Source organism: Bos mutus, chromosome 18 (assembly GCF_027580195.1).
Source record: "Bos mutus isolate GX-2022 chromosome 18, NWIPB_WYAK_1.1, whole genome shotgun sequence".
Classification (NCBI taxonomy): Eukaryota; Metazoa; Chordata; class Mammalia; order Artiodactyla; family Bovidae; genus Bos; species Bos mutus.
This window is the reverse complement of record NC_091634.1, coordinates 11,044,576-11,071,500: the sequence shown is the minus strand read 5'-3', so window position 1 is coordinate 11,071,500 and position 26,925 is coordinate 11,044,576. Positions and strand designations below refer to the sequence as shown.

At 52.4% G+C, this 26,925-nt stretch overlaps 1 protein-coding gene and 1 long non-coding RNA gene across 2 annotated transcripts; one reads left to right on the top strand and one right to left on the bottom strand.

The window, feature by feature from the left end:
- The first annotated feature begins 1,650 nt into the window (after window positions 1-1,650).
- Window positions 1,651-6,581, top strand: LOC138991761 (uncharacterized). The gene is made up of 3 exons (XR_011467626.1): window positions 1,651-2,091; window positions 4,413-4,572; window positions 6,404-6,581. It is a non-coding gene; the product is annotated as an uncharacterized lncRNA (long non-coding RNA).
- On the bottom strand, window positions 5,745-19,670 carry CADM4 (cell adhesion molecule 4). Its single transcript, XM_070387590.1, has 9 exons — window positions 19,542-19,670; window positions 9,957-10,103; window positions 9,506-9,658; window positions 9,117-9,251; window positions 8,307-8,471; window positions 8,088-8,178; window positions 7,535-7,707; window positions 6,565-6,693; window positions 5,745-6,084 (listed from the first exon to the last, which is right to left on the bottom strand). The coding sequence occupies exons 1-9, from the start codon at window positions 19,603-19,605 to the stop codon at window positions 5,975-5,977; spliced, it is 1,167 nt and encodes a 388-aa protein (XP_070243691.1). The 5' UTR covers window positions 19,606-19,670; the 3' UTR covers window positions 5,745-5,974.
- Between the last annotated feature and the right edge of the window lie 7,255 nt (window positions 19,671-26,925).

Genomic DNA, 26,925 nt, shown 5'->3' with positions numbered 1-26,925 from the left:
CTGTGAACACCAAGATTTTTCACAACTGTGCGCTTAGTCGTTCAGTTATGTCCAGCTCTTTATGACCCATGGACTGTAGCATGCCAGGCTCCTCTGTCCATGGGGGTTCTCCAGGCAAGAATACTGGAGTGGGTTGCCATGCCCTCCTCCAGGGGATCTTCCCAACCCAGGGATCGAACCCAGGTCTCCCGCATTGCGGGTGGATTCTTTACCAGCTGAGCTACCAGTGAAGCCCCTTCTTCACAACTGTGGGGCTTACTAATCCTGCAATTGCTGTCTAGAATGGGCTCCTTCCTGACTCTCTGCTTGGAGAACTCTTAATCTCTCTCTGAACCCACCTCACATACAAGAACCTCTATACTTCTCCCCAGCCAGACACCACCTCTGCCTCTTTGAAGATGCCTTCCGACTCCTCTACTTTCTCTCCCTCTTCATCAACACTACACACGTACACATGGCACTTCTTTTGTCTCTCACTGTGCTTCTTGACAGCAGAGTGCCAGGCTGAGCAAATTATGAAGGGGCTGGCAGCCTCAGCTGCACCTCTTACATGCCAAGGCCCGTGCTGGGTATTGGGTAATATGGTGGAAAATACATGATCCTAAGCCTAAGGGGTCATGTTTAATGCTGGGGACTAAAGAGGAAAAGATTAAGATTGAGCCTGGAGGAGGCTGAGGCATGGAAAAGCTGGCATCAGTGGCAGGTGAGCTTTCTAAAGACACCTGGATTGGGCTTTAAGGACAGAAAGAATTCATAAATGGCAGAGAAGAGTTCTTATAATACTCTATTGCCTATAGTGTTAGCCGCTCAGTCATGTCCTACTCTTTGCTACCCCATGGACTGTAGCCCACTATACTCCTCTGTCCATGGAATTCTCCAGGCAAGAATACTGGAGTGGATTGCCATTTCCTTCTCCAGGTGATCTTCCCAACCCAGGGATTGAACCTGGATCTCCTGCATTGCAGGCAGATTTTTTATTTACCATCTGAGCCACCAGGGAAGCCCATTGCCTATAGGGCCCCATTTAATTTGGGAATTCTACTTCATGCCAGGATAGGTTGCCAGATTTAGTAAATAAAAATATACAACACCCAGTTAAATTTCAATTTGCGATAAACAGATGGTCTTTTAGAAATGTACATCTCAAATATTGCATGGAACATAGGTATATTAATCAATTCTTTGTTGTTTATCTGAAATTCAAATCTAACCGGGTGGTCTATATTTTAACTGGCAACCATACACCAGGGACAATCAGAACTTCCTATGGGACTACCAGGAGACAATGCTCAGCAGTCCTGCCTACCCATCCCCAAGCCCACAGCATACTAAGCCCCTCCCAGAGTATTCCAGATGTCAGATGGAAACATTCCTCGGTGCTCAAGTCCCATTCCTACGTGAATATGGGGGCCAGACTGGCTTCCACGATCTTAGAGGGGAATAAATGAGACTCCCTCACTATTATAACACAGTGCCGGAGACCCCACAACGTCCAACTCCCAAGACGCCAAGCGCGAACATAATGGGCACCCGTTCCCACAATGCTAGGGAGAAGAAGCAAGAGCAAAATCTTAGGACTATAAGGACCAGTGCCCACAGTGCCCTGGTACTGCAATTTCTCCCAGGATGCCTTGGGCCTGTAACGACCACCTTCCAAGGCGCTCTTCGTCAAAGCACTCCAAGCTTCCAGGACGCTGAGCGGAAGGTGTGTGTGACAAAAGAGACGGTTCCCCGCAAGAAGCTAGGATAATCCCAGAATGCTCCAGACCCATTAACGACTAGTAGCCAGACTCCCACAATGCTTTAGGGCAGGGCGTCCGGTTTTCCCAGGATGCCCCCAGAGCGGCATAGAGCCGCGTTGTGGGAGAAAAGGGAGCCTGGGTCTCGCTTTCGAGTCATCACAGCCCAAGACCGCTGCCGACTCCTCGGTGACGGGAGCCGTCACTCCCATCATGCAGCGCTGCCGTAGTGCCCGCTTCCCAGCATGCCCCGCGCACCTCCATCCCGGACACTCACCGGCGCTGGCGGCCCCAGTTCTGGCTCGGCGGCAGCGGTTGCACGCCCAGGCTCTGCGCCTGCGCTGCAAGTAGGGTAGGAGGGAGTGCGAGGGGCGTGAAGAGCCTAGGGCGCTTGCGCGACGAGATAGACCATTCCTGTCGCGGAGTGGGAAAGGGGGCTCTCTGGGTCGGGCCATCGATGAGGCTCGCGCAGGGGATTCCGGGCTTTGCCCCTCGCTGTCCGGTTTACTTGGTACAGTCCGCAACCGGACCGAACAAGAAACGGCAAGGCTCGCGCGTGCATGAGCGCTCGCATGAACGCGCCAACGGATAATAGGATGCTCCGAGAGTGGGGTGGGGGTGTCAGCTCGGCCCGGATCCCGGACCCGAGGCCTGCTCATTTGCATAATCTTAGCGCGGGACAATGGGAGGCCTAGGGCGCTGAAGAGGTTGATTTGCATATTCCCCTGAGGGGCCATACTCCTGAGCGCAGAGATTAGCATATGCGGGGCAAACTGGGGTGGGCATGGGGTGGGGAGTGGGGGTGGCTGTGGGGCGGAGGTGGGGGGCGGGGGGCGACTGACTAGCGCGTGCGCAGAGGGACTGCGGACTAGCGCGAAGCGGGCATCCTTGGTGTAATTGGGATCTGTTTGCATTTGGTGTCTGGGCACAAGGGACGAGACCCTCACCAACCCTCACAACCCTCCCTTCCCACAAGCAGGATAAACATTTATTGTTCACTTGTGCTAGAGGGCACTATGGTTTCCGCAGCGAGCATAGCCAGCATCTTAGCTGCTGGCCTCCCAATCAAAGGAAGGAGATTCACTTATAATCAGGACCACAACTGAGTGTTTAGACTTGGGATGAGTAGAGCAGAGGAAGCTATGGGAGTCACAAGAGGCGCATGCCCCAGGGAGTCTTTGGCACACGGAAGAGCAAGGACAAAGGCCTAGAGGCAAATTTTTTAAAAAGTTGAATGGTTTGAGGAAGTGAAAGCAGTTTAGTATGCCTGGAACAAAGGGAGGGGAAGTTCCTCCAGGTGAAGTTAAGAGCTCAGACTTTAAGATGAGAGTATAGGAAGCTATTGCAGCATTCTTAGTCTTCCTGGAAATGACTCACTTTCCAATTGAAAACTCTCCAATGAGATCCCATTACACCTGGAAAGAAAATCAAAGGCTTTATCAGGTCCCTGGGGCTTCCCTAGTGGCTCAGACGGTAAAGAATCTGCATGCAATGCAGGAGACCTGGGTTCGATCCCAAGGTCAGGAAGATCCCCTGGAGAAGGGAATGAAAACCCACTCCAGTATTCGTGCCTAGAGAATTCCATGGACAGAGGAGCCTTTTGGGCTTCAGTCCATAGCATCGCAAACAGTCGGACGGACTGAGCCACTAACACTTTGACTTCCCTGGTAGCTCAGCTGTTTAAGAATCCACCTACAATGCAGGAGACCCCGGTTCGATTCCTGGGTCGGGAAGATCCCCTGGAGAAGGGATAGGCAACCCACTCCAATATTCTTGGGCTTCCCTGGTGGCTCAGCTGGTAAAGAATCTGCCTGCAATGTGGGAGACCTGGGTTCAATCCCTGGGTTGGGAAGAATCCCTGGAGTAGAAATGGCTGGAGAATTCCATGGAGTGGGGTCTTAAAGAGTCTGACAGAACTGAGCAGTTTTCACTTTTCGGGGGCTAAACACCTGGTCTAACCCACTCATCTCTGACTTCACCCCCATCCCCTCCTCTCTCCACTGGGGTGCTGTCTACCTGAGCCTTACCGTCTTAGGCACTTGCCATCGCTGTTCCCTTTGCCTGAAAATGCTTTCTTCTCTGATCTTCAAATAACTGTTTGCTCGTCATTCATATCCTGGCAGAGGTGTCAATCTGAGAGGTTTTCTCTGATGTTTCTGAGATAGCACCTCCAGATTGACTCTAGAGAAGTGAGTGGCTTATGAATAAAGCAGGATTGGCTCTCAGAGCCAGTGAGATGATTGTTGAAGCTGGGACTGACAGATTCACGGGGCTTTATTGTCCTTTTCCACTTTTGTATGTTTGATGTTTTCTATAGTAAGAAGTTAAAAGAAAATAGTACCCCATATCCCCTTACTCTGCCTTTTATCTTAATAGTACTTGTGTGTGTGTGCATGCGCTCAGCCATGTTCAACTCTTTGTCACCCACTTTGACTGTAACCCCACGAGGCTTCTCTGTCCATGGAATTTTCCAGGCAAGACTACTAGAGTGGGTTGCCATTTCCTACTCCAGGGGATCTTCCTGACCCAGAGATCTAACCCCCACCTCTTGGCATCTCCTGCAGGCAGATTCTTTACCATTGCGCCACCTAGGAAACCCAGCAGTACTTATGGCAATCTGAAATTGAGTTTTGTTTGTTTTGCTTCCTTGCTGTAATGTTTTCCTCATAAAAGGAAAGAAGGCAAGAATGGAGTCACTCTTTTCCACTTTGGATGCTCAGTGCCTAGAACAGGATCAAGTCTGCGGTCAGCACTAAGCCATCTGGAACACCTAGCTTTTGCCTGTTTTATTCACCGTGGCATCTCCAGCCCTTTGAGCAGCACCTTGTACAAAGTAAGGTTAATATATTTTTTACTTGAAAATAAAAATCACTTGTTTAAAATTTAGATGAATGAATGAGGGGCCAGGAATGCCAGGCTCAGGAGCTTTGACTTGGTCTAGAGGTAAACGGAGAGCTAGGGAAAGATTTTTGAGCTGGCAGGGACAGGTTTTGACAGTGCAAAATGTGAGTAATTGAAAGGTCTTCTGGAGATTGATGTCAGGGCTGGGGATAAGGCAGGGGAAGTGTCCAGGCTACTGGATGGGGATAGGGTAGCTCAGTGGCTACTGAAAGGACAAGACAGTGCTTTTTGGCTTAAAGACTGACCAGAAAAAACCCAGGTTTCTTGGGAGGGTGGAGGTGTCCTTAGAGATGTAAGGACCCTTTCCTGACCTATACAGTCCACCAGCAATTATCACCCTCCCTCCCCCTCCCAACATGGTGCAGGTCTGGGCAGAGGGACAGACACACAGCCACCCCAAAAACTTGTTCTCTCCTCAGTTTAATGGTGGTTAGTGGGATTGCCAAACCCCCTCCCCATTCCCCTCCCCGCCCCGTACAAAATGTGTTTTGTTTTGTTTTTTAAACAAGAAAAAGGGGGCAAAAGCCAGGAATGGGGGGGAGGGGGTGCAATCTGATATTTTCATACAGATTTTTTATTTTTTTAATATATTATATATAAAACCATAGAGAGCAATGCACCCTCCCCCCAGACTCCTTTCCCCCTCCCCGGGGGGCCTGGAGGAGAGATGGGGAAGGCCCCCCCAGGAGTGGGTGGACAGAGAGACAAAGATGGATGGGACAGATGTGGGGGGAGGGAGGAGGGGAGGAGAGCCCAGGAGCTGGGGAAAGGGGACTGGAGCAAAGTTGGGGCTGTCTCCCTCACCGCCCCCATCAAAGTTATGACACAAAGACACAGAATCCCTGTTTCCACGCCCTCCCCCCACCCTTACCCCCACCGTGCAAACATGGCTTTGCAAAGAGGTGCCCAGAGCTCTGTGGAACTCCTACAATGGCTGGCATGGGGTCTGGGACCCCCAAAGAAATCTCTGTTCCCCTTCCCTGCCCACCCCACCCTTCCCAGAATCTGACCCCTCCCCACAAGACCTGGGACTGCAGCCTAGGGGCCTTGGCCTTCCCCCAGTTATCTTACCCCAACCCAATCCCTACCGCCCTCCCTGGACTTAGGGGGTCTGGACCTTTGGCCCTTGCCCCCCCATCGGGGGACCCAGACCTCTGGGCCCTTGCTTCTGGCCCTTGTAGAGACCCAGGCAGCCAACACCCCCATCCCTGTCCAAGCGTCTGAGGTGTTAGTGGTGGGGGGAGAAGCCCACCATCCCAGACTCTGGTAAATGTCTTTGCAGCTGGCAGTGGGGTGGACCCCAGCCCAGGCCCAGGCCTGGGGTGGAGGTGGGGTCAGATGAAGAATTCTTCTTTCCTCTTGTGTCCATCGCTGCCATTGAGAAAGGCTTCTCTCGCTTCTCCCTGCTCATCCAGGCCACTGGCCTCATGGGTCAGATAGGAGCCTGAGGGGTGACAGACCCCCCCCGGGCAGAGGCCACAGATACGTGTGGACCCAGGAGTTGGACGGGGAGGCAGACAAAACACATCAGATGAAGAGGGAGAGATGGAACATACAGGGAGAGAGTCAAGTCCAGGGAAGAGCAAAACAGGGGCAGAGAAAGAGAGAAAAGCAGAATTAGGAGTACTTCACAAGTTCACTGAAAGATCAACCCTTATCCGTTCTCTAGGTAGTATCCCCTTGATCCGCTCCCAACGAATTCGCCAATTAGGAATTCAAACGTAAACGTCCTTTATTCAGCTCCAACCCTGAACCCCTTTTAGGATACTGGACCGAAAGACCCGCCCCTTTCGGGATCTGGGCCTCAAGTTTCCAATCCTGGATCTACGCCCGCCCTCTGTCAAATCGGGTTCTAGGCCCCACCCTCTTCTGGACGCCACAACCAACCACACCCGTCGCTGAATTTGACCCCGCCCCCACTCACCCTTCTGCCGTACCGAGCACCAGACCATGCCCACCAGCACACAGATGATCAGAAACACCAGTAGCGCCAGGATGCCGCCCACAATGGCGTAGGGCACAGACGTCTGAGCCTCTACCACCGCACCAGGGTCTGCCAGAGGGACAGGGCGCAGGCCCAGGTCATCAGAGGACGGTCCCAGCCCGGGCCCATAGCTGGCAATGTCTTAAACCATTCTGCAGCCACGTCCAACCGCGCCCCCTTAACGTTCCACGCCTCGCAAATTACCGCCACCTGGTGGGCCCTTCCCCTGGCGCCTCCCCCCCCCCCCCCCAATTAGCAATAATTGCGCCTTGGAAAAACCTCATTGGCTACGACACTGTCACTGAACAAAGCTCCTGGCGCCATTCTTGATGTTCCACTTCTTCAAGGAACGCTTGTTGGTTTGTACACTGCCTGACTTGGCCCCCAGTCATTTCGCTAATACTTACCTGCCTCCTCCCCCCACTTCATTCCCCAGAGAACAGAAATAGCACATCCTTTTTCTTTGACTTCAGACCTAAATCCCTTCCCATCTTGTTTAAAACGCTCCAGGTATTTAAACCGCTGATCTAGGGCCCAGCCACTCCAAAATTCCTGCCGCACCGTCATAGGAGCTAAACACATAACACTTCTTTGTGCTAGCGACCTCCAACTGCTTTCTATATTTAGATCATAATTTTTACAACAACCCTATGAGGTAGGTGCTGTTGTTTATTTCCACTTTACCGATGAGGAAACTAAGGCACAAAGTTACCTGCAACAGGACGCTGCAGAACTGAATCTGAATCCAGACAATCAGTCTGGTCCCAGAACTGTAAGAACTCTGTGGGCTTTTGACCCCCCGGAATCATTCTTTGCATAGGTCGACGCCTCAAACACGTTCCAATCCTTCCTTCCTGTTTCCAAGGCCCAGTCCCACCCAGGACGGGGAGGACTGCCCCCAGGTCCTCACCGTAGACCACGAGCACATAGAGCGCCCTCGCGTGGCCGTGCTTGTTCGACGCCTCGCAGGTGTAGGTGCCATTATCCGCGGATACCAGGCCGGGCAGCGTAAGCGTTTCCCCGACTGCCTCCGCCCGCTCTGGCAAAGACTCATTACCCCGGTTCCAACGGATCTGGTTTGGCCTGGGCGGGGATATAATGAGAGTTAGGGACGCAGGTGTCAGCACCCAATTCTGACGTCTCAGAAATCTAGATATGCGACATCTCCAAATGAGAGAATCCTTACTAGACCTTTCCTTCCTTGAAAACCAAGAGTCCCGGGCCCAACTTCCACCCATCAGCAGGATCTCAGGAATCCTAGCCCCTCACCCCCACCCTCAGCCCCTTCCTCAGAATCCAGGAGACTGGGGGACCCACAGCCTCCTTCCTCATCATCTAGCCCCAGATTCCTTCTTTCTCAGGATTCAGAAGGCTGGGTCTCAGCCCTCTCTGTTCTTCCAGCTTCAGGTTTCCGGGTCACCTATTCTCCCCAGGACCCAGGAATCTAGGGCCCCAAAGCTCACCTGGGGTTCCCCGTCACAGCACACGTCAGCACCAATGTGTCTCCCTCCCTCACCACAGCTTGGGAGGCATGGATCCGGGCCGTGGGGGAGTCTGTGGGCAGGAGTGAGATGGGAGAGTGGTTATCTGGGTTATGCAGGACTAGGAATTCTCCCGGGGGCAGGTGGCAGGCGCATTGGAACCCTCCTTCCCCGCCGGGCGCTGGCCTGCCAGGCACTTACACTGCACGTCCAGCACGTACTGCGTCTGCTTGCTGTGTCCGGAGGGTAGCGCCTGGTTCTGCGCCTCGCAGGTGACGATACCGCCATCGTCCTTGCGGTCTACACGAAACCGCACTGTGCTTGCCACGCTCCAGACCTTGCCATTTTCCTGGCCGCTGGTCACTCCTGCCAAGCCCCGCCCAGAAACTGTCAAGGCCGGGCTATGGCTCCGCCCACTGAAGGCACACCCTCCCATCTGGCCAATCCTAAAGCAGGCTATTTGCCAAGCTCCACCCCTTATCCACAGCCTGGCCTGTAGTCCTCCAAACCACGCCCCTATCCAAACCAGGCCCACGACCCCGTGTCTCTTCCCAAAGCTCCTCGATCTTTCACCCCACGTCCTCTCATCTAACAATATTCAATAAGTATATACTGAGTGGTGGTTTAGTCGCTAAGTCATGTCCGACTCTTGCGACCCCATGGACTGTTAACCCGCCAGACTCCTCTGTCCATGGGATTTTCCAGGCAAGAATAATGGAGTAGGTTGCCATTTCCTTCTCCAGGAGATCTTCCCAACCCAGGGACTGAACCTGGGTCTCCTGAGCTGTAGATTGTCTCCTGTGTTGCAGGCAAATTCTTTACCGACTGAGCCACCAGGGAAGCCCAATATATTGAGTAGTAGTGTCCGCCAAACCCATGCACTCTTCCTCAAGCTCCATCCATATATAAAGCAGCCTTTCCCAAGCCACATCTCCTGGAACCCCGTCTCTTAAGTCTCGCCCTTTGCAGGCACCTCTCCAGCCCACTCCCATCCCCGTCCCCAGGTTATACCTTTCAGTTCCTTTCGGTCCCGGTACCAGCGCAGGACGGCAGCCGGGCGGGACCGTGGAACAAGACAGCTGAGCTCCACCTCGCCGCCCTCCACCGCCTGTTCCCGGACCTCCACTATAGGATTCTCCGGGGCCACTGCCACAGGGAGAAGGGGACAAGAGGGAGGTCAAGAGACGGACCAAGGTGGGCTCAGAGTAACCAAACTGCAGGATTCCAGGGAACCGGGGGAACAAAGGGTCAAACACAGAGGCAAGAGGTCAGGGAAACCGGCCATATTTACTGGGAGCAGATGTCCAGGAGGTTAAAAACAGCCAGGGTCAAGTCTCAGGATAAGGGATGAGCAAAGGAGAAAGGAGACAGGATAGATCTGAGGAGGGGGAGGCTGTTACCCAGTACAGTGAGCGTGGCAATCTGGTGGTGGGTGTCCTCTGTGTAGAGCTGGCAGAAGTAGCCCCCCTCGTCCTCCAGGCGAGCATCTGAGAGCCGAATCCGTACCCGGCGCGGGGAGAACTCCTCAAGCTGGAAACGCTCATCCTTCAGGGCTAGAGTGAAAAGGCGGGAGTGAACTTGGGGAATCCGTAGCTCAGAAGTCCCACCTTTCTTCCAGGAGCTTAGAGTTCGGCCCTCTCTTTTCTCCAACCACACCCAGGTGTCTAAGGTGCCCACCTAGTCACTCTCCTGGGTACCCAGAATGTTTCAGGGCCTCTCACACGACCAGGAGTCCAGGCCCCAGCCCCCTCCTCCCTCAGATGCAGGAGACCAGAGCCTCAGCTCTGTCTTCGGTCAGTCCCCGGCCCTCTCCTCTTCCAAGACTCAGGCTCTGGACCCCCCAGCACGCACCACGGGTACCATTGAAGAAGAGGGTCTGCCGGGCGGGGTTCTGAATGACAACTATGGATCCATCATACTGGTGCAGTCGGCAGGTTATTTCGGCCACCCCACCCTCAGCCACTGTCACATTCTCCGTCTGTACTTCCTGTCCTGCCCCTGGACCAGTAGACAGAGAAACAGGATAAGAGACTCATTGAGGGGTACAGTTCAGTCTTTGCTCTCTCCCTCGGGTCCTCACCCATCCAAACTTCCAATACCTCTCCTTCCCCTTTCATGCAGTTCAGTACATCCAACATTTCCTGTGGGCTGGAATCCAGGAGATGGATAAAACCTGACCCCTGCTCTAGAGGAGCTGCAATCAAGATCCAGTGGATCTAAGGAGTGGGTGGGTGGGGCAGCACAGGTCACACTGGGAGCCCAGAGGAAGCGGAGACTAAGACCACCCAGGGAGATGAGTGGTCAGAGAAGATTCTAGAAGAAAGCTCCATTGGATCCATATTTTAAAGAGTGAGCAATCCACGGGCTATGGGAAACTGTTGTGTGTTCACCAAACCCCATCTTTCACACCTGAGCACATGTTTTAACTTGTCTGCAGAGATGGGCGAGATATTCTTCTCATCCCTGTAGAGTTAAGTTTGCTGCTTTTCCTGTTTTGGGTGTTGTTGGGTTTTTTTAAGGCTGTACAGCACAGCTTGTGGGATCTTAGTTCCCTAAACAGGGACTGAACCCCTACCCCCTGCAGTAGAAGTGCAGAGTCTTAACCACAACCATTGAACCACCAGGGAAATTCCTGCTGCTCTTCCCATTAATGGAGCACTCTGACCCTGTGAATCTGGGGAGGGCTTGTGACTTGCTTTGATCAACAGAATTTGCTAGAAGTGATATTGAATGAGTTCTGGAGCCTGGATCTCAAGAGACCTCACAGCTTCCATTCATGCCCTTTTGCTGCTCTGACACTGTTGGGTGAAGATGCCCAGGCCAGCCTCCTTGAGGATGAGAGACCACACAGAGGGAGAGAGGCCCAGCCAAAAGCCAGCACCAAATGCCAGCCACGGGAATCAGACGGTTCTGGACTATCCAGCCCCCGTGGCACCACCAGGTGACTGCAGCCACATGAGTGATCCCAGTTGAGACCAAGAGAAGTGCCCGATTGATCCTGTCCAAACTGCTGACTCCCAGAGTCATGAGCAAAAAACATAATTGCTGTTCAAAGCCACAATGTTTTGGAGGGTGTCTTAACACGGCTAAAGTTAATTGGTACAACACACTGAAGTGAAAGTCACTCAGTCATGTCCAACTCTTTGCGACCCCATGGACTGTACAGAATTGAATTCTCCAGGCCAGAATACTGGAGTGGGTAGCCGTACCCACTCACTCCAGGGGATCTTCCCAACCCAGGGATCAAACTCAGGTCTCCCGCATTGCAGGCAGATTCTTTACCAGCTAAGCCACCAGGGAAGCCCTCAAGGGACAACACACTATTAGGCTACATTTCCGAGGATCCCTTGTGCTTACATGGGGCCCCATGACTGATTTCTGGCCAGTGGGCTGTGGGCAGAAGAGAGAAACACCTCCTCCAGCCTGGTTCATCTCACCCGCAATCCTTCATGCTGGCAGAATGGAGAGGACTCCTAGGAGCCCAGAGGAGAACAGGATTATGAAGGAGTCTGGGGCCCTAACTTTCTGCCCTGGGTTACCTGCCTGCACAGGACTGTAGCATGAGTGAGAAATACATTTTTTGGTTAAGCCATTGAGATTTCAGGGCTGTTGTTACAGCAGTTAACTTACCCTGATTAATCCATCAGAGGAATGAAGTAAGGGATTAGTAAGGGGGCGTTTCCAGCCAAGTAAACAGTGCAGAGTAAAGCTCAAAGCTGAGATTAATCATCATCAGCATCATCAATGTCACTGTCATCTTCAAAATAACAATAACCATCATAGCTACTGTTTATTAGGCAATTTCTGTTCCAGGCTTTGTGCTAAGGGCATTACCCATATAATTTCCATTTAATCATCACAATACCTGAATAAGGGAGGCACTATTATCAATTCCCAGTTTTCTTTTTCCAGTTCTCATTTTTTAGATGAGAAAATTTGTTCCACAGCAAGAAAATGACTTGGCCAAGGTCACAGCCTGAGAGCGGCAGAGGCAGGATCTGCCTCGAGGTCTCCCAGTTCTGTATCCTGCACCCACATCCACTCCTGGTTGTCTGGGTGAAAGGTGTCCAGCATTGGTGAGGACTGTGGCATGTGCTTGTGAAGGGTCTCAGCCAAGCTACAAGATCAGCTTTTATCCTGAAGGCCAGGAACTGAAGCAGGAAAGAGCCATGATCAGATTTGATTATTCACTTTTTTTTTTTTTTGGCCATGCCACGTAGCACATGGGATCTTAGTTCCTTGACCAGGCATCAAACTCATACCCCCTGCATTGGAAGCAGGGAATCTTAATCACCAGACCACCAGGGAAGTCCCTGGTTATTCACCTTTAAATTCTGGATAACTATTTTTTCATATCTCTTACATTCTGTCTCATTCATTCATTTGTGCTGCAGGGAGATTTTCAGGGGCTGGGTGCCCAGGAATGAGTCAGATGAGGTCCCTGTCCTGGAAGGCCTTCAAGATTTATGGGGAGGTAGACATAAATCATTGTAAAATCCCATGAGAAGTGTTTCAGTCCCTCTAAGAGGGATAGGTAACCTGATTTGGGGGCTGAAGGCTGGAAAAGATTAATTCTGAAGAGGGCAGGGGAAGCAGAGACAGCTAGCTTCCTACTCAGTATACACTCTTTAGTGTATACTTTTCTCTTTAGTAAAAGAATCCTGATTGTATTTTGTGGTTGCCCTGTGATGTGCTCATCAGCTAAGTCATGTTCGACTCCTTGCGGCCCCACACCGTGGACTGTCCAGCCCACCAGGCTCCTCAGTCCATGGGATTTTCCAGACTAGAAATACTGGAGTGGGTTGCCATTTCCTCCTCCAGGTGATATTCCCGACCCAGGGATTGAACCCACATCTCCTGTGTCTCCTGCATTGGCCGGTGGATTCTTTACCACTGAGCCACCCGGGTAGCCCTTACGGTTGCCCTACATTCAGCAGAAAGAGAAATTTCCCAGACTCCCTTGCAGCTAAGTGAGGCCACATGATAAAGTTTTGTCCGACTAGATATCAGGAAAAGTGTCATGTGACCGTCTGAGGGGACTTCTTTTTTTAAATTTTGCTATGCCAAGTCTTAGTTGCAGCATGTCAACTCTTAGTTGTGGCATGTGGGATCTAGCTCCCTGACCAGGGATCAAACCCAGGCTCCCTGCATCAGGAGCACAGAGTCCTAGCCACTGGATCACCATGGAAGTCGAAGGGGACTTCTTAAAGAAAGGGCACAAGTCCTTTTTCCACCTGGTCACCTTTGTGCTGCCTGAAACTAGCATGTGATGGAGTTCGGGAACTGAGACCTGGAAGATGCCTGGGTCTCTGGTGATGATGTAGAATTGTCATAAAAGCCTTCGATACTAACTTCCGGCTTCTTTTATCTTTGAATATAATGTTTTGTGAATTTAAGCCCCTCTTAGGAGTTTATCTCGAGAAGGGGACAACAGAGGATGAGATGGCTGGATGGCATCACCGACTCGATGGACATGAGTTTGGGTGAACTCCGGGAGTTGGTGATGGACAGGGAGGCCTGGTGTGCTGCGATTCACGGGGTCACACAAAGTCGGACACAACTGAGTGACTGAACTGAACTGAACTAGGGGTTTATCTAGCACTTTCCTGAGTAGCAATCTTAATATGTCCAATTCTGGCACCAAACATTTTCCTTCCCATGTTTTCTCAGTCTCAGTAAATGTCACAACCTGGTTGCTCAGGCCAAAACACCTAAAAATCATCCACGTTTTCACCCTTTCCCTCACCTCTAACACCCACTCCATCAGCAAGATCTATCCATTCTGCTTCTAAAATATATCCCAAACCTGTTCACCTTTGTCACATCATCCAGTGACACTGTCTCTGACCTGGTCCTTCAAGAGCTACTCGTGAGTCTCCCTACTTCCACACCTGCCTCCTCACAAGACCAGTCTTAACACATCAGCTGGACAGTTGCAGTGCGTGGGCTTTTCCTGTGGTGGAGCACAGGCTCTAGAGTGCGCAGGCTCAGGAGTCACAGCTCATGGGTCACAGCACATGCCCCGAGGCATGTGGGACCTTCACTTAGATCAGGGATCAGACCCAGACCTCCTGCATTGGGAGCGTGGACCACCGTTAGCCACTGGACCACCAGGGAAGTCCCCAGAACTCTTTCTATTTCATCACCACTGTTTTATTTCCTGTATGGAACTTTCCTGAAATTATTTTATTCATTTGCACACTTGTCGGTTGTCCGTCCCCCGTTACTCATGAAGGCAGGATTGCAATCTCTCGGGTTTGTTGCTGCACCCTAGTGTGTGCATGTGTGCTTGACCCTTGATAAATGTCTGGGGAGACAGATGCCTGAATCTCAAGTGCTAGGCATTTCAGCCTCACGACAACTTTGTGACATGGCATTATTCTCATCTTAAACACTTGGGTTGATCCCAGCTGGACCACTTGCCATCTGTGTGACCTGGGACAAATGGCTTAACCTTCCTGAGCCTCAGATGCCCCGTCTGTAAAGTGGGGATGATGCCAGGGCCTGATTCACAAAAATCAGAACCTGAGGCTCAGGGAGCCCTCTGCGCTGTTGTTATTACAACCTCCAGAAACATGCTTATTCCTGTGAAAACTGAACTGGCCTGTTTGCACATCGGGCACTTTTTAAAAAAACATCTTGAAGGCTATCCGTGGATCCTGGTCCTCGACAAGCCCAAGGGCTAGCCCCCCATTTTACAGATGTGGAGAATGAGGCTCAGGGGTCCCAGGCCAGTCAGTGGCAGAAACTCAACATCTCTTGGGTGCCCTCAGGACCTCTGGGTCTGCACCGCCCCCAAACATATCCCCTGCTCTCTGCTTGAGGGAGCACATGGGGTAAGGGTGGGGGGCTTTTGTTTTATTCCCTCCCCCTCCTGAGGAGTCAGTAACCAACAGTGTCTGTGCCTGGAATATTAATGTCCCAGGAGCTTTTGTTTCGGGGTTGGGGGGTGGTGAGGCAGGACTTTCTGGTCAGCGAGGGGTTGAGCTTTGGTGACTGGGGCACTGGCCCTTTAAACTGCCTGGAAAAAAGGGACTAGGGAGGGTTTGGGAAAGAGTGGCTGAGCAGGTGATGTGTAGAGACCCAGAATCCAACACTCTCCTCCTTTAGACCCAAATCCAGTCCCCCGAACTGCCTCCTCTCCCAGGATCCAGGAGCTTCCTTCTCCATCAGGATCAGGAATCTGGGTTCTCAGCATCTTCTCTCAAATCCAGAAGTCGCAAGCCCCCAGACTTCTCCCTCCTCAAATCCAGGATTCTGGGCCCTCACCCCCCTCTTCCTTCAGGAACCAGGGGTCCAGACTACACAGCTGGTGGATGTTTCCACGGAGACTAAAGGGAGTGGGGGGAGCACTTCCTGGGTCCTGAGTCAGCGAATACCCAAGGGAGTCTCAAGGTCACAGTTCCGGGAAGGTCACAGCCACCCCCTCCATATCTTCTCTCCAGGGGACTCATGGCATCCTGCCTCCTCCCCCCCCATCCTCCCCTAGGGAGGTGGTACATCCCTGCATCCTGACCGAACCCCCCCCTCACAGCCCCCCATCAATGGCGGAGTCCGAACATCCTCACACAAAGCATCAATTCTTCCCCAGCTCAGCCTTGTGAAGGCGCCTGTATTCGCAGGACCTAGGGTCCCAGCGAATCAGGGTCCCAGCCCCTCCTCCCTCAGAAACCTGGAGTGGGACCCCCGCCCAGGACTTCCTCTCTCAGGACTCTGCACCTGCACCCCACCCTCCGTCAAGACCCAGGAGTCTGGGATCCCAGTGCCCTTCTCCTTCTGGACCCAGGAGTTCAAGCCCCCCAGCCCCTCCTCCCTCAGACCCAGAGTCCAAGACCCCAGCCCCTCCTCGCCCTAACATGGAACCCCCTAGACTTCTGCTCCCTCAGACCCAGGACTCTAGGCCCCCGGCTCCAGGACCTCCCGGGAACTTTTGGCTCCAGGGCCATAGCCATCAGCCCCCCAGAACCACAGCCCTGTCTCCCCAGCCCTCCTGTCCCCCTCCCGTCTGTGAGCCAAGCATCAGGTGGGGGCGTCGGGGTGAGTCAGCAGCCTCGCATACAAAGTTCCCCCTGTGGCCCCCACGTTCCTGGGATATTCAAAACTCCCTGGATTCCGGGCCTTGAGCCCAGTCAGGGGGTGGGGGAGTCCTCCGGAGGTTCCCCCTGGGTGTGGGGTCAGGGAAAGAATTCCTGCTCCGGGAAGGGTGCACTGAGCCCTTGCTGTCTTCTCTTCCACCCCCAGCGTCCTCTATATTCACCCCCTTCCAGAAGATCCCGGGCTCTGCAGCTGCCCTCTTGCCCCACTGGGTGTCTGCTGAGGCGCCTCCGTGCCTGGTTCCTAGAGGACCTAGGGGCCTGGGGTCTGCACAGGCGGGAACCAGTGGGTGCTCGGGTCGTGGTGCCACAGGCCACTGGGCGCTGGCGAGTCCAGGCCCCCCACCCCCACCCCACCCAGAGAGAGAAAGCTGCCTTTGTGTTCCCCAAGATGGGGACAGGCCAGGCTCGCACGACATTAACCCACCCCAGGCCCCAGCCCTGCTGCGTCTAAGGTCTTGGAATCCCTTGGGGAACCTGACCCCCTGCTCTGGGGACGCAGGCATCCGGCTCATGGGTGGGTGAGGGCCAGAGGCAGAACCCTGCTTCTCAGAGTGGCCGGCCTAAACTCTAGGAGGCAGGAAGAGTCAGTCCCTGGGGAGGGAAACATTATTCCGGATTAACAAACTCTCCCTCCATCAGGGCCCCCCAGCCCCACTCTTAATAGCCTCTTCATCCTTTCTTTGGATCTGGAGGTCTGTTTCCCGTGCTCCCTTCTGGGCCATCCAGTGCCTGGCCTGTGGGTCTGTTTCTGCCTGCCTGCATCTCTGGGCAGGCAACCTATCCCTCTCTAAATCCCTTTCGCCCGCCCACCCTGGACCCTTCTTTCTGTTGGCATACATCTCATCATCCTTTTCTGATATTCCTGGTGTAAATGAACCCCAGCTCCTGTCCCCACTCCTGCTGGCTGGGCAAGGTGAGACGGGAAGGGGAGTGACAAAGAGTGGAAGGTGGGGGCCCTGGACACCTCCAAGAATCCGGTGGCCAAAGCCATTCAGAAATAGCCAATGAAAAGGAAAGCAGGGTGGGCCCCCTGGGATCAGATACTTCAGCTGCCTAGCCCATACCTTACAGAAGGGGAAGTGAGGCTCAGAGGGGGATGGGGAAGGGGCGGACCCAGAACTACACCTGAGAGCCCCCGGTTCCAGAGTGCTTCCCATGACACCTAGCTCTCTCCCAACTGGTAAAGTCCCCCGTCATTTCATCTAGAGAAAGTTTACAGAGGGAATTAGGGCACCAGGGAGCAGAGACTTTAAAACCGCAGGAGGGACAAGCCTGGAGAGCTCCTTCCCAGAAGTGCTGGCGAAAAGATTCTCAAACTGGGGAGTTGGTCCTCCTAGGCAGTATTCTGATTCTGAGAATCCAAACTCCCACGATTCTAGACCTCAGAGGTGTCAAGATTCAGGATCTCGAAGAGGTAAAGGTTTCAGAATTTTCAAGGTGTCCGGAGGCTAGAATGCAAACGCCAGGGAGGTTCTAGAATTTTAAAGGTGTCAAGAGTCTAAAGACTTAGGGCTTCCGGAAGCCAGTGGTTCTAAAACACCCTCAGGTTCTCTGATCACTGGATTGATTGGTTCTAGGAGTCTATGAGCTGGCCTAACAAAGAGAAACAAAAGTGGATGGAGATGTAGCTTAAGTACTAAAGCGCTCATCTGGGAAATTGTGGCTTGTCTGCCACAAAGAAAGGACGCAATGGTGAAAGTTCTGAAGCGATGACAGAAGACTATAGACTAAAGCAAGGTGGAGGGTAACAGGCCCACTCTCAGCCCGTCACTTTGCCCTGAGGAGACGGGAAGCACACTTTGCCTCAGCTCTGGAGTGGGGAAGGTGTCACTGCACCCAGCTAGCCAGAAACCCCTTCGGGCGTCCAAGCTGGAGTTCCTTTCCTTTCAGGTCACTGAGTTCAACACCCTCACTTTACAGAAAGGGAAACTGAGGCCCCGAGAGAGAAGGGTGCTTGCCATTGGCTACACTGGCAAATGGCACGAGCCAAAATTTAAACCCAGGCAGGCCCCCAACCCTGTGCCATCTGGTCACAGCTCCCAAATTTCTACAGGACATCCGGCCCTACCACTCCGGCTCAGCTACCTCCCTGTTATCTGTTCCCCCCCTGACCCCGAGTGGCTTTCCCCGCTGGGGAGGGGGTGACTGGTGGCAGGTACCAGGCACACACAGTGTGAGAGTGTGAGTGTGGGGGTGACATTTCCTGACCTTGTCCTGGGTCTCAGGGTCACCCTGTCTTCGAGGACTCCAGCTTTTCACAGTGTGTGATAAGGGAACGTGGAGGGCTCCCTGGATGTCCTGGAGGGGGCTTCTCTGTAGATAGTGGCCTGGGTGTGTGAATGGGTGGGGAGGGGCAGCATTTGGAAGGCATCTGTTGGATCCACGTGTGTGCTCACATGCCAAGGTTCCCCACACACTTCACACACACACACACACACACACACATATGCACACATTTCCCTCCAGGGCCCTTCAGGATGCCCTGCCCGACTCAGTTCCTCTCCAGGGGCACAGAGGGACAGAGAGATGCAGAAATGAAGGATGGTGATGAGGAAGCCCAGGATGGAGGATGTGACAGTAGATAGGGGAGGCAAAGAGACAGGGGACAGGGACACAGTGGGACAGACAGACAGGAGAGAGTGGGGAATGGGGGAGACAGATGACAGGGAGGGCTAGAGAACCAGGAATGACAGAAAGAGAGGGGACAAGGGAATGGGACAGGTGGGGGACAGAGAAACAGAGGTGACAGAGAGACGGGGAAGAAATACAGGGGCACAGAGAAGGGAATGGAGAGCATGCTGGGGGGCGGGCAGAGTGACCCAGTGAAAAGGGACAGAGACCAAGGGACAGAGATGGGGGACAAAGACAGGCTAGAGAGCCGGGGGACAGGGAGGCAAGGAGAAAGGGGGACAGGCAGAGAGACGGGCAGTCTTGGAGACAGAGGGACAGAGGACAAGGGTAGGGGGACAAGGAGAGAGACTGAGGGACTCAGAGGCGGGCGCACAGAGGGGCGCAGGGACCGGACAGGACAGAGGGGCCGCCTCGAGAAGGCCGGCTTGGGGCTGGAGCGGGGTCTCAGGCCCTTTGTCCCTGCCGCGATCAGGGCCTGTGCGGGGCTGGGGGGGCTGCGGCACGGTGGCCGGGCCTGCGCCCCCTCCCCCGCTCGCGGCTCCCGGCTCGCGGCTCCCGGCCCGCGCTGCGCTTTGTCCCGGGGAGGGGGGCCCAGCCCGGCCCCGCGCGCATTGTTCGGCCTCTGCGGCCCCGCGACCGCCCGGCTGTCACCGCGGCGCGCCCCCCGCCCCGTCCCGGCCAGCCGGCCGACCTCGGCCCCCGACCCTACCTGGCCCCGCCGCGGCCGCCCACAGCAGCAGCAGCGGCCACTGGAAGCGCCGGGCCCGGCCCATGGTGCCGCCGCCGCCGCCGCCGCTCGCTCCCGGCCCGGCACCTGCACCGCCCGCGCCGCCCGCCCCGCCCCCCGCGCCCCGCCCCCTGCCCGCCCGGGGGGCGGGGCGCCGAGGCCGGGGCGGGGCCGGCGCGGGGGCGGGGGCGGGGAGAAGCGGGGAGGCCCCGGGCAACGCGGGAGAGGGCACCTCTAGAGGATGCGGGGAATCGGAGGAGGGGATGTGCCCGAGAGCTCGGGGGCCCGGGGGTGGGGGCGAGCAGGGGGCGTGTGCCGGGGGCACCCGCGGCCAGAGAGTGCGGGCGCTGGGTGAGGGCAGAAGTGGTGGGCTATGATGCGGAGGGGAGCGCGGGCAGGTGCTGTGAGGGGCAGCGTGTCGTAGGAAAGGCGAGGGTGCTGTTGCAAGGATGCGCCAAGGTGCGGGTGGGTGCGGAGGGGAGGGAGTTGAGTGAGGATGTGTGTGAGGCTGTGAGCGTCCAGGGAGGGGGAGTTTGGTGGGAAAGTGAGTGGGTGAAGTGTTCCCCGGACAGGTGGAGGTATTCCGTGGGTGAAGGTGAAGGGGGGTGCACATATTCCAGAGGGGAAGTGAACGTATTCTAGAGGGGGAGTGAAGGTGAAGGTGTGAGCATGGAGTGGGGTATAGGAAAGGTGACAGTGAGAGGTAATCTGTGGACAGGTGAGTGTGAGGTTGAGAGTGTCATGTGACAGGCTGTGAGCTGAGCCACTTTGAGAGGGAAGGCAACAGCCTGATATCTGGGCAGGTCCAGGACCTCCCAGGGCAGGGCTAGGCTGGGCTGGGGTCAGATCTCACCCTTCCCCCGGTCCTCACCCGGAAACTCCGTGTTTCTGCATCATTCCTGGGGTGGGAGAGGCTCTGGTGGACGCCCAAGCGTCTAGCCTCCCCACCCTGCGTCCCTACTCTTCCGGCCCCAGCCTCTCTTTTCGTCCCTGACTGTCTATGAGCTCTCCCCACTTCTCTCCCATCGTTGGTGCTGACTCACTCCTCCAGACTTGGGTCCCTTTTCCCTCCTGGGAGGTGAGTCTCCCCGAGCCCCCTTCTGTGGGACTTTGTAGACCTGGTGCAGGGTTATCACCCTTATGAGCCAGGAAGAGTGAGACACCATGGAAGGTAGGAGACTTCAATCTCTTCTATCATCATTTGACAATCAGGGAAACTGGGATATGCCAACTATGAAAATCCTTTATCTCCATCACTACCCAAAACTCCTCCATTCAGGTCCTCCACTGGACTTCAGCTCCTGGTACCCTTTCTGTTCTCAGTTCCCAGCATCCTCTCTGTCCTTGGGATCCAAGCTCCCATCAGTCTCTATGTGCCCAGGACCACAGCTCCAAGAGACTTCTTCCCTTTTCAATCCTCAGTTTATCTTTCTGTAAACTGGAGAGAGGTGTGGGGTTGGATAATCTCCAGTCCTCCTAGAGCTCACAGTCTGTGTATTGAGATAGGTGGGAGAGAGGTGTCCAACCTGGATTTGGGATACTGGATTAGGGAGTAGCTAAGGATTGTCTTTCCTCTCAAAAATCTATAGGTCCCCCACTCATGGCTTTAACCAGTGTGTCCTGCTCCAGCTCCAGGGCACCCTGGAGGATGTTGGTTTGGCTCTCATCTATCTATTTTGGGCCCCACCTTTTCTTCCACATGAGGTTGTCCTGTCCCAGTCCTACTCCAAGTTACTGTATCCATTGGGATTTTCATGCAAGTGACGGGAAATCCAACCCAACTGGCTTAAGAAAAAGAGGATTGTTTCACATATAAAAAAGTCTTGGGTATGACTGACTCCAGCATTATCTGTCCTAAGGATAAATGGTCCCCTTACGTAGTAGTATGACTGGTCAATACCCCTGAGACCACATATTTGGGGCTTCATATTTGCAGAGGCGTAGAGAGAGAAAAGGGCTTCCCAGGTGGCACTAGTGCCTGCCAGTGCAAGAGATGCATGTTTGATCCCTGGGTCAAGAAGATCGCCTGGAGGAGGGCATGGCAACCCACTCCAGTATTTATGCCTGGAGAATCTCATGGACCTCTGAGCCTGGCAGGCTACAGTCCATGGGGTTGCATAGAGTCAGACACGAATGAAACCACCTAACATACACTCACATAGGTATATATCTGAGCTTCCTGGGTGGTGCTGGTGGTAAATAATCCGCCTGCCAATGCAGGAGATGCGAGAGATGTGGGTTCAATCCCTGGGTTGTGAAGATCCCCTGGAGTAGGAAATAAAAGTATTCTTCAGTATTCTTGCCTGGAGAATCCCGTGGACAGAGGAGCCTGGCAGGCTATGGGTCATAGGGTTGCAAAGAGTTGGACATGACTGAAGCGACTTAGCATAGCACACAGCACAGAGAGAGAAAAAGACAGACAGACTGAGAAAGCCAGGCTGTGGGAGCCTGAGCAGAGATAAGAGACTTGAAGAAGCTCCTTCAGCAGAATGAGGAAATACTTTTTTTTCCTTAGAACCCTCCTTGAAATTGGTCCAGATAATGCCACCTGCCTATCACTGAACCAACATCAATGGCCAGGAGAAGAGACGAAACTGATTAAATTAGATATGAGCCACAGGCTCCCTCCACCCCCAGGTCAGAGGTGAAATTAGATTTCTCAAACAGAAGTAGATATTAGGGAGACAGTTGCTTTCCCCGCTATTTTGGGTGACGGGGTGGGCTGTGCACTGTGAGCTTGACCATTCTTGGGTTTTTGAAGTCTTGGGATGGTTTAGAGTTTGTTATTTGTTTTCTCAGCATCGTTCTGCAAGATAATAGAAAATATATTGGTCTCTGCCCCTGGTTCCTGACACAGAGCTCCTGAAACCCTTGTAATTACCTAAGTGATAAGAACACCAGGAACAGCTTTGTTCTAATATTTAGTCTTTGACCTTAGCTCCTAACTCAGGTCTCCGGAAGTCCTTGTCATTTCTTGGGTGATAAGAGTGTCTTTTGTTCTAATAGGTGACTTATGGTGGGCTCCTGGATGAGGTCTGGTCCCCAAAAAGACCCAACTATGATAACAAACTTGAGATTTTCAGCCGCACTCCCCATTCTCTTGAGAAGGGAGAAGGGCTGAAATTGGAGTGAAGGATCCATGATGCCTTTGTGATGAAGCCTCTGTAAAAATCCCAATAGTATGGGGTTCAGGCAGCTTGTGGGTTGATGAACACATGCAGGGGCTGGGAGAGTGACATGCCTGAAAAGAGAATGGAAGTTGTGTGCCCCTGGGCACAGACCTTGCCCTGTGCATCTCTTCCATCTGACTGTTCATCTGTATTCTCTATCATATTCTTTTAAAATAAAAGGAAGTCACTGTTTTCCTGAATTCTGTGAGCCACTCTGGTGGGTTAATCAGACCTGAAGAGGGGGATCCTCATGGGAACCTATGGTTTGTAGCCGATTGGTCAGAAGCACAATCTGGACTTCTGATTGTCATTGGAAGTGGGAAGTATGGGCCTGAGTCCTTAATCTGTGGGATCTGAGGCTATTTCCGGGTAGATAGTGTCAGAATTAAGTCACAGAACAGCCAGCCAGGGTCACAGAAAATTGCCTGGTGTGGGGAAGCACTCCCCACATTTGATGACCTGAAGTGTTGTGAGTGTGATGCTGGTGTGAGAGTAGAGGAGATGCACAGGAGAAAGACACAGTAGGGAAAAACTGAGTTGTTCCCTCTACAGAAAGAAGACTGGGTGGGCATTTTCCCCCAACACACATTCCCTCCTCCTTTGTTCTTTCCTGAGAGAATCCTGATTTTGTTCAGGCATCAACTTTTCTTTAATAGTCAGCTGATGTGTGGGAAGTCCTAGGAGTAGGGTCTGATTATACTTTGTTAAATACTGTGGTTCCATGCCCGCTTCTAGTGCAAGGGGTGAGGCATGAAACAAATCAGGCAAATGAAATGCGGGAAAGGCAAGTCACCCTGGAAGTTTTGGGATAAGCTTTCTTTGTTTTAAAAAAGAAGAGAAGAGATGGCCCTTTGTTATTGCTTCCGAATGTGGGTGTGATGCCTGGAACTGCAGTGGCCTTCTTGAGGCCATGAGGCAGATATGCTTGAATGGATCCTTTAGGACATAATGGAAACATTGAATAAGTCAAGCCAGGAACTGCCCTAACTCATGATCTCTTCTGTGAGATCATCAATTTCCTCTTTGTTTCAACCATTTTGAGTTGGGTATCCTTGTAAATACAGCCCTGATCACCATATTACCTGCAATTCAGATAGAATACATGGAGGCATCCCTGCTTACAGAGTAAAACATTTTAAGTGGTAGTTTTCTTTTTCAGTTGCTCCCCCATCTTTGTGATGAGATCTCTCTCATAGAGGTGGTTTTCTCCGCTCTGCCTGAGTGGGTTGCCTACCATGAGAACTGCCTGAGTGGCAGATGCTTGTTTCAATGTGCACAACTGTATGTCATGGCTTTGATACAAACTTCCCTGGCTGTAGCAGAGGAGGTTGTCGGCAGCGTCCTGACCCAAACTGGACTCCACCAGAGAAGAGTGAGAAGAGTCTGTTCATCAAAATAGTATAACCAGACACAGTAGTTCTTGGTACTTGACATTTCAAGGGCATGTTTGGCTACTGTGTTTGAGGCCGGAGGTAGTCTGTGAGGAGACAAAAGTAAGGTGAAAGCCCAGTCCATGAAGGAAGCCACACACTCAGAGTAAGAGAGAGTGACACAGAGAGGCAGATTTTGCAAAAGGGAGACAACATTGATTTCGCCCAGCTTTTCAATTCTGTTTCTTGTCCCTGGCGCAGCCCAGAGACCTAGCTCTTGCCTGGATTCTAAACTTCCAATAATGCTGTCGTTTTTTTGCTTGAGTCAGCTCAAACAGATTTTATTTCTTGCAACTGAGATCCCTGAACAAAAACTTGGGAGCCATTAATGATGAGGTCCTGATCACAAGGTCTGGTGTAGAACATTATGAGAAATTTATCTCTAGCCTCAATAGCTGCACCATGGGACATGTGTTTCCATCCTTTGATCCCCACTGTAGGGCATCATGGGAGACGCAATCCTACCCTCCAGTCTCTGCCACAGGGTCTCATGGGAAATGCAGTCCTAGCCTCAATTTCAGCTCTAAGTCATCGTGGGAAATGTATTCCTAGCCTCCAGTCTCTGCTGTAGGGGTATCATGATGAATGCAATCCTAGTCTCCAGTTATCACCCAGGGGAGCAACCTGAGGGTCCCTAACCCACACCTCAACTGTCTCAATAAAACAAGTACACCTCCCTTAGACAAAAAGGTAAGGAAGCCACCCTCCCCCTCATTTCTAAGAAAAACCTCACTCCGGGCAAACTTGCAAAAAAAAAAAAAACACCCACAATTGACTATACCTTCTAGCTGCTTTTTCTTTTTTTTTTTTTTACAAGACAGGAACAAGAGAGCCTTAACCACAAGACACTGGTATAAGCTGACTGGACTTCAAAATTGGGACAAGGGTTGCTCTGCAGCTCATTACCATCTCATTGTAATATTAAGATCTCTGCCCCCGGCGCCATATTGGTACAATCCAATTCCTGTCCAGCCACCAAAGGGTCATTCAAGGGCAGAAAAGAGGAGTTCATTCCAGGAAATCAGTACCTATTTCCACAAATCAGGGTGACATGAGACCCGCCCCCAATAGCTCTTCTTCACCCTTTTCTATAAAAAGCTTGTCCCCCACTTGTAATCTGGAAGAAGGTATCTTTAGAGCATAGAATATCCAACCAGTCAATCCTAAAGGAAGTCAGTCCTGCATATTCATTGGAAGGACTGATGTTGAAGCTGAAACTCCAACACTTTGGCCACCTGATGCGAAGAACTGACTTATTAGAAAAAACCCTGATACTGGGAAATATTGAAGGCAGAAGGAGAAGAGGATGACAGAGGATGAGATGGTTGGATGGCATCACTGATTGGCTGGACATGAGTTTAAGCAAGCTCCAGGAGTTGGTGATGGACAGGGAAGCCTCGCGGGCTGCAGTCCATTGGGTCCCCAAGAGTCAGACATGACTGAGCGACTGAACTGAACTGACCCCTTCTCCATTCCTGGACCACTGAATAAAAATCTGCCTTGCAACAAACTTCTGGATTCACCCGTGTGGGAGGGTGAGGGGATTGGAGGGGTAGGGGGGTGGGGCGGAGCGGGAAGTGGAGGTTGCTTTTCAGTAAGTTTCTGCTGCTGTAGAGAATCACAGCAGAATGGTGAAAGTAGCCTCAATTTTAATTATGAACCATCTCAGAAAATGTCATCTTAGCCTCATCTCTGCTTAAGGGTATCATGGGAAATATAGCCTTAGGCCAGGTTTTGTTGTAGGGTACCACCCAAGATGTCCTCTTTCCTTCCCTCCCTTCCTCCTTTGTTCATGTCCTGGGAGTCACAATGACAGTTTCTAATCTAGAAACTGGGAATACAGTAGTGAGCAAATAAAAGGATTTACTCTTTATGGAGAGTCTTGTGGGGAGAGTTAGCAAAAACCAGACAAACAAGTGATTATTCTAGCCAACCATTGCAGCATAACAAAATACCCCAAAACTCAGCCATGTAAAGCCACAACCTCTTTATTTTACGATTCTGTGGTTCAGGAATTTGAGCAAGGCACAGTGAGGTCAGTGTGGATTGGCTCGTCAATGGATTGGAGCCAACAGCCAGAGATGGATGAGCTGCTTCATCTGGAGCCATATATTGGAAACTTTGGTTCTGTGTGGGTTGAATTGTGTCCCCCCAAAATATGTTGAAATCCTAACTCCCAGATTCTATGAATGTGACTTTTTATGGAAATAGGGGGACTTCCAGGCAGAGGGTGCATGTTCGATCCCTGGTTGGGGAACTTAATACCCCACATGCTGAGGGGTACAGACAAAAAGTAAAAAAAATAAAGGAAAGAAAGGTAGATTGGTATATTAAGATGAAGTCAAACTGGATTAGGATGAGCCCCTAAATCCAATGAAGGGTGTCCTCATACAAAGAGAGAGATTTGGAGACTCACAGCCATATTGACAGGAAAGAAAGTCATGTGATGACAGGCAGAGACTGGAGTGATGCAGCCACAAGCCAAGGACTGTTGAGGATTGCCGGCAAAGAAGGCTGAGCGCCAAAGAGTTGATGCTTTCGAACTGTGGTGCTGGAGAAGACTCTTGAGAGTCCCTTGGACAGCAAGGAGATCAAACCTGTCAATCCTAAAGGAATCAACCCTGACTATTCATTGGAAAGACTGATGCTAAAGCTGAAGCTCCAACATTTTGGCTGCCTAATGCAGCCAAAATTGGAAAAGACCTTGATGCTGGGAAAGATTGAGGGCAGGAGGAAAAGGGGGTGACAGAGGATAAGATGGTTGGA